At 39.3% G+C, this 7,705-nt stretch overlaps 1 protein-coding gene across 1 annotated transcript; it reads right to left on the reverse strand.

Annotated features, from left to right (window-relative positions):
• Positions 1–2,841: 2,841 nt before the first annotated feature.
• Positions 2,842–4,323, reverse strand: LOC121479827 (olfactory receptor 9K2-like). Its single transcript, XM_041735624.1, has 2 exons — positions 4,304–4,323; positions 2,842–3,784 (listed from the first exon to the last, which is right to left on the reverse strand). Exons 1-2 carry the CDS (start codon positions 4,321–4,323, stop codon positions 2,842–2,844), a joined length of 963 nt encoding a protein of 320 aa, XP_041591558.1.
• Positions 4,324–7,705: the final 3,382 nt, after the last annotated feature.

The following is a 7,705-nucleotide window of genomic DNA, read 5'->3' on the forward strand; positions in this document are numbered from 1 at the left end:
ACAATGAGACTGAAGAAAGAGAAATTAAGGAGTCAATCCCTTTGACAATTGTACCCAAAAGCATGAGATACCTAGGAATAAACATAACCAAAGAGGTAAAGGATCTATACCCTAAAAACTACAGAACACTTCTGAAAGAAATTGAGGAAGACACAAAGACATGGAAAAATTTTCCATGCTCATGGATTGGAAGAATTAATATTGCGAAAATGTCAATGGTACCCAGGGCAATTTATACGTTCAATGCAGTCCCTATCAAAATACCATGGACTTTTTTCAGAGAGTTGGAACAAATCATCTTAAGATTTGTGTGGAATCAGAAAAGACCCTGAATAGCCAGGGGAATATTGAAAAAGAAAACCATCGGCAGCTCGGGTGGCTCAGAGGTTTAGCGCTGCTTTCACCCCAGGGCGTGATCTTGGAGATCCAGGATCAAGTCCCACGTCGGGCTCCCTGCATGGAGCCTGCTTTTTGCACTGCCTGTGTCTCTGCCTCTGTGTGTGTCTCTCATGAATAAATAAATAGAATCTAAAAAAAAAAAGAAAAAGAAAACCAGAGTTGGGGCACCACAATGCCAGATTTCAGGCTGTACTACAAAGCTGTGGTCATCAAGACAATGTGGTCCTGGCATAAAAACAGACACATAGATCAATGGAACAGAATAGAGAACCCAGAAGTGGACCCTCAACTCTATGGTCCGCTAATATTCGACAAAGCAGGAAAGACTATCCACTGGGAAAATGACAGTCTCTTCAATAAATGGTGCTGGGAAAATTGGACATCCACATGCAGAAGAATGAAACTAGCCCATTCTCTTACACCAGACACCAAGATAACTCAAAATGGGCGAAAGATCTAACTGTGAGATGAGAATCCATCAAGATCCTGGAGGAGAAGATAGGAAACACCCTTTTTGAACTTGGCCACAGCAACTTCTTGCAAGATACATCCATGAAGACAAGGGAAACAAAAGCAAAAATGAACTATTGGGACTTCATCAAGATAAGAAGCTTCTGCACAGAAAATGAAACAGTCCACAAAACTCAAAGACAACCTAGAGGATGGGAAAAGAGACTTGCAAATGACACATCAGATCAAGGGCTAGTCTCCAAGATCTATAAATAACTTATTAAACTCAACAGCAAAGAAACAAACAATCCAATCATGAAATGGGCAAAAGACATGAACAGAAATCTCACAGAGGAAGACACAGACATGGCCAACAAGCACCTGAGAACATGCTCCGTATCACTTGCCATCAGGGAAATACAAATCAAAACCACAATGAGATCCCACCTCACCCCAGTGAGAATGGGGAAAATTAACAAGACAGGAAACCACAAATGTTGGAGAGGATGAGTAGAAAGGGGAACCCTCCTGCACTGTTGGTGGGAATGTGAATGGTGCAGCCACTCTGGAAAACTGTGTGGAGGTTCCTCAAAGAGTTAAAAATAGAAATTTCCTACGACCCAGCAACTGCACTGCTGGGGATTTACCCCAAAGATCCAGATGCAGTGAAACGCCGGGATCCCTGCACCCCGATGTTTATAGCAGCAATGTCCACAATAGCCAAACTGTGGAAGGAGCCTTAGTGTCCATCGAAAGATGATGGATAAAGAAGCTGTGGTCTATGTATAAAATGGAATATTCCTCAGCCATTAGAAACGATAAATACCCACCATTTGCTTCGACGTGGAAGGAACTGGAGGGTATTATGCTGAGTGAAATAAGTCAATCGGAGAAGGACAAACATTATATGGTCTCACTCATACAGGGAATATATAAAATAGTGAAAGGGATTTTAAGGGAAAGGAGGGGAACTGAGTGGGAAAAATTAGAGATGGAGACAAACATGAGAGACTCCGAACTCTGGGAAATGAACAAGAGATAGTGGAAGGGAAGGTGGGCAGTGGGTTGGGGTGACTTGGTGCCAGGCACTGGAGCACTTAATGGGATGAGCACTGGGTGTTATACTATATGTTGGCAAATTGAACTTCAATAAAAACAAATGAAAAGAAAAAAAAGGACTATTCACCTCCAAAGACTGCACTCTTTTCATATATTCTATAAATGTCTCTTTTTACTGGGTTTCCCTGTAGCATTTTTAGTTCTCTAGCCAGCAATAGACTCCATATCTGATTGTGAGCTTAACTACAGAAATTAATTATACCTAGGGATCTTCATAAAGCAAAATGTACATAAAAATTCAATAAATATCAATTTGATGAATTAAACCATAGAAATGAATTATCCTTATTTTTGTTTCATTTTCATTATAGTTTTCTTTCCAAAAAGAATTTTCAAGAATTATTTAAGCCATGGAAAACTGTGAAATATGTGTGTCATTCATTGAGTCTCTAGATAATTAAGAGTGACTCGAATGTCACCCTTAGGACTGTGTGCACTGCCAAGTACCTGATTCTCTCACACAGGACTCAACGGATTTCTTCAGTAAATCTGATATTTAATTCTTTCTTCTTATCATATCAGACTTTGTTACTTCTACCAATTATATACATACTATGTAACACTGGTCACTGGCTCAAGATAAACAATACAAACCAAACATCATCCCCAGAGTACTGGCAACAAACCTGGAATATATTTTCCCTAAACTCGAAATCACAGAAACCATGATCATTATCCAATGAAGATGAAGTACAGAGAAAGCCATTTCACTTCAAAATCCACAGGCAGGCGAATATCATCCAAATGTATTCTTCAGCTGTAAGGCTATGGGATTCAATAAATAAAGTTTTTGAGATTAAATATTTCAAACTCATTGGGTGCATTCTTTGCATTGATGCCTTCCCAAATTGTCATAATATCCAGATCTTTCAGTTATATCACTGTTAAGATAGAATTAAATAAAAATATCTTTTTCCCCAGGATCTTTCTCAGAGCCTCTTTGACATCTTTGTTTCTCAGGGAGTAAATCAAAGGATTCAACATGGGAGTGACTAACGTATAACATAAAGAAGCCACTTTACTCAGCTCAGGGAATCTGTCAGGGATGAAATACATAAAAATGATGGCACCGTACAGGACGCTCACGACTCCTAGGTGAGAGCTGCAAGTGGAGAAGGCTTTCTTACGTCCCTCAGTGGATCTTATCTTTAGAACTGTGGACACAATATACATATAGGACACGAGAATGACAATGATGGTGGGCAAAATAATAATGCTGCATAAGAGAAAGGAAACTATCTTATGAAAGTAGAGATCAGAGCAAGAAATCCTTTGAAGTGGACGGTCATCACAGTAAAAGTGGTCAATGGCCCGGGAAGCACAAAAGGACATACTAAATGTCATACTCGTCTGAAGAACCGAGCTGATGCAGCCACAAAAATAGGAACCAGCCACCAACTGGATGCAGAGGCGTGTTGACATCTGGACAGAGTAGAGGAGTGGGTTGCAGATGGCAATGAAGCGGTCATAAGCCATGGCAGCCAGGAGAAACCCCTCAGCCACAATGAAGAGGGCAAAGAGAAAGAGCTGGGTCACACAGCCTGCAAAGGAGATGGACTTGCTCTCAGACCAGAAGTTGATCATAGCCTTGGGCGCAATTACAGAGGAGTAGAAGAGGTCAATGAAGGAGAGGTTGCCCAGGAGGAAGTACATCGGTGTGTTCAGCCTGGGATCAGTCAGGATAACGGCCACCATCCCAACATTCCCCAGCAGGATCATGGCATACACCAGCAGGAAGAGCAGGAAGAGGAGAATGTAGAGCTCGGGGCGGACCCTGAAGCCTACAAGAATGAAGTCAGTCACTTCTGAGCGATTGCTGGTTCCCCTGTCACCCATGGCAGAAACCTGCGAGAGGCACAGGGATCAATAAGCCAATGCAATCCTGGCTTTGTTTCTAGTGACATAACTGTTTTCTTAAATATGGAATAAGTTAATTGCATCTTAATTAAATATTGCATATAAAACAATTTTAATGTCACGAAGGTTCAAGAACTTGCACTAGATACTACTAGGCTTGTGAAACTGTTATTCAGTTAGTAAGCAGTGAAAGAAATTTAAATCATATTTAAATTTAAATTTGAATCATAATTTCGCTGAGAATTAGGCCAGTAAGTAGCATATGATATAGTCTAATTTTGATCACATCTGAAATTTCTTTCCCTAAAGTTTTTGTGACTAAATAATTTTCATTATATCAAACAGGAGTGTTGCTAGAATCTAAAATAGAGATATTACATGAATTCTCTAAGACATTGTTGGTAGCCTGTGATAGCTGAGTACTTGAATCATTACATGACATTAAAAATATATTTTAAAATATTATTACCTGATTTACCTCAATTTCTTTAGTTTCATTACTACTTTATCCATCTTTGAAAATAGATTAAATATAAGTAAGTTATTCGTATGTTAAATTAATGAAATTTAAAACCCTCTAATTTAAATTACATACAATGCTCTAAAGGGCTTTCTTAATAAATGGTCATTTCCTCAGATCAAGTCCTCCATGTTTATTGTCTCATTATAAATATTTTACTTTTTCTAGTAGTTGTTTAATTAAAATCTGCCATAATCAGTTAGCTCTTTTCCTGAAGCAGGGAGACACTGATGAACATTCCGGTCCTCACACTGCAATGATGTCTTGCTACTAAAGCTACACAAGTTCATGGAATTTTGCTCTTTAGGCAGGGCAAGCGCATTTAAGGAATATATATAAAGGAAAGTTCCTTTCATAAATTCTAGTAGGCTTTATGCGTCTTAAGGCTAATGAGACAACCATGAGTATTAAGGGACCATACAGCTCTGTGTCATCCAGGGTCCATCATCATTTGTTGGAGTATCAACAGCGGTTGCTTACGATGGTCTTACTTATTTTCAGTCTTGCAAAAACTTTCTTCAGGATATTTCAACATTAGGGTTTTGCTCATCTTCTGATGGATTCCACTGGGAGAGGAGTAATCATACGGACAATTACGGAGACATAAGTGTAGGCTCCAGGGCGGTTGTCCATGAGGACTATAGTAACAAACAAATAAGTAATAATAGTCCAAAAACAAGGAACTTTTGCTTTCTGGTTGTATGTATCCTTTGGGAAATTTCTTTGGACTTAGTTTTGTTCATTCACAAAGCAAAACTTTCTGGTAATTGTCATAGTGTACATATTGACAGACACAAGAGAAACAGATTTAAAAGTTTATACTGTATGAGAAAAGTGTTAGATAAGTGAATATTTTAAATTATGTAGTAAATTACACTCATCATGTTTCAAAAAAGACAAAAATTCACTACAAATTATATCTTACCTGTATTTCTTAATGTAGACATATTTCATGATATGAAATATACCCTGAAAATCACAAACTTAAAGTCAGATAATGTCTTGCGATTTCTATGCTTTCCTATGTTAAAATGCTAAGCAATTAGAAAATAAAATAAAATAAATAATAGCATCCAATAATATTATTTTAAAATTCCTCAGTGTATGGGCAACCCGGGTGGCTCAGTGGTTTAGTGTGACCTTCAGCCCAGGGCCTGATCCTGAAGACCTGGGATCGAGTCCCACGTCAGGCTCCCTGCATGGAGCCTGCTTGTCCCTCTGCCTGTCTCTGCTTCTATCTCTCTGTGTCTCTCATGCATAAATAAATAAAATATTTAAAAATAACTAAGTTAAATTAAAAATTCCTCAGTGAAATATTTTAAAAGACCTTAATGACTATTTTGTGCCTAAAGGCTACACTAAAACCATAGACATAACACTCTACTTAATGTGCTTAATATTTTGAAGATGCCATTTTTGTCCCAAATATTTCCACAAATTAATTGTAATCCTACATTTTAAATCCCCTTTTAACTAAGAATTATTTCTAGAATTTATCTAGAATTTTTCAGAGTACAGAATACAAAATGATATAGGGCAAGAGCTTCCCATTATCATACTGGATTAGCAAAAGTTTGTTTTTTTTTTTTTTTTTTTTAAAAATTTATTTATTTATTTATGATAGTCACAGAGAGAGAGAGAGAGGCAGAGACACAGGTGGAGGAAGAAGCAGGCTCCATGTACCGGGAGCCCGATGTGGGATTCGATCCCGGGTCTCCAGGATCGCGCCCTGGGCCAAAGGCAGGCGCCAAACCGCTGCGCCACCCAGGGATCCCTGGATTAGCAAAAGTTTGATCAGTGTAGTAAAAATAAACAGGTTAGGTACTTGAAATAGGAAAATATTAAGGTGAATTGAGGCCTACAGATTTAGAAAGGCTGGAGAAACTTCAGGGTGACATTCTTTCTTCTTTTTAAAGATTAATTTATTTATTTTAGAGAAAGAGAGCTTGCATATGTGTGCACAGGCATTTGTGAGCCGGGGCAGGACAAAGGGAGATGGAGAGAACCTCAAGCAGATACCTCCTACCGAATTAATCACAGGGCTTGATCTCACCACCCTGAGATCATGACCTGAGCAAAAAATCAAGACTCTGATGCTTAATGGACTGAGCCACCCAAGTGCCCCTGAGTGACACTCTTATTATAACCCTTGGGGCAATTTAGGATTAACTCACAGAGAGAGGCCACCATTGGAGGTACAATTAAAAAAAAAAAAAGGAATAGACCTTAAAAGTTCTCACCACACACACACATACACACACACACACAAATTGCAATTGCAACTGTATGTGGTGAAGGATGTTAAGACTCATTGTGATCATCTTACTATTTTTTTACCATTTATTTTTTATAAGTTTATTTTTTATTGGTGTTCATATGCCAACATATAGTATAACACCCAGTGCTCGTCCCGTCAAGTGCCCCCTTCAGTGCCCGTCACTCAGTCACCCCCATCCCCCACCCACCTCCCCTTCCACCACCCCTAGTTCGTTTCCCAGAGTTAGGAGTCTCTCATGGTCTCTCTCCCTTTCTGATATTTCCCACACATTTTTTCTCCTTTCCCCTTTATACCCTTTCACCACTTTTTATATTCCCCAAATGAATGAGACCACATAATGTTTGTCCTTCTCCGATTGACTTATTTCACTCAGCATAATACCCTCCAGTTCCATCCACGTCGAAACAAATGGTGGGTATTTGTCATTTCTAATGGCTGAGGAATATTCCATTGTGTACATAGACCACATCTTCTTTATCCATCATCTTTCGATGGACACCGAGGCTCCTTCCAGTTTGGCTGTTGTGGACATTGCTGCTATGAACATCGGGGTGCAGGTGTCCCGGCGTTTCATTGCATCTGAATCTTTGGGGTAAATCCCCAGCAGTGCAATTGCAGGGTCTAGGGCAGATATATTTTTAACTCTTTGAGGAACCTCCACACAGTTTTCCAGAGTGGCTGCACCAGGTCACATTCCCACCAACAGTGCAGGAGGCTTCCCTTTTCTCCGCATCCTCTCCAACATTTGTGGTTTCCTGCCTTGTTAGTTTTCCCCATTCTCACTGGTGTGAGGTGGGATCTCATTGTGGTTTTGATTTGCATTTCCCTGATGGCAAGTGATGCGGAGCATGTTCTCAGGTGCTTTTTGGCCATGTCTGTGTCTTTCTCTGTGAGATTTCTGTTCATGTCTTTTGCCCATTTCATGATTGCCCAACCATTTCATGATTGGATTGTTTGTTGCTTTGGTGTTGAGTTTAATAAGTTCTTTATAGATCTTGGAAACTAGCCCTTTATCTGATACGTCATTTGCAAATATCTTCTCCCATTCTGTAGGTTGTCTTTTAGTTTTGTTGACTGTATCC

The sequence above is a fragment of the Vulpes lagopus genome, chromosome 21, assembly GCF_018345385.1.
Source record: "Vulpes lagopus strain Blue_001 chromosome 21, ASM1834538v1, whole genome shotgun sequence".
In the NCBI taxonomy this organism is placed as follows: Eukaryota; Metazoa; Chordata; class Mammalia; order Carnivora; family Canidae; genus Vulpes; species Vulpes lagopus.

Coding starts and splice junctions, on each gene's coding strand:
- LOC121479827 (XM_041735624.1), bottom strand. CDS start 4,323: ATGAAACTAAAGAAATTGAG. Junction 3,785..4,303: donor ATGAAACTAAAGAAATTGAG/GTAAATCAGGTA, acceptor CAGGGGAACCAG/CAATCGCTCAGAAGTGACTG.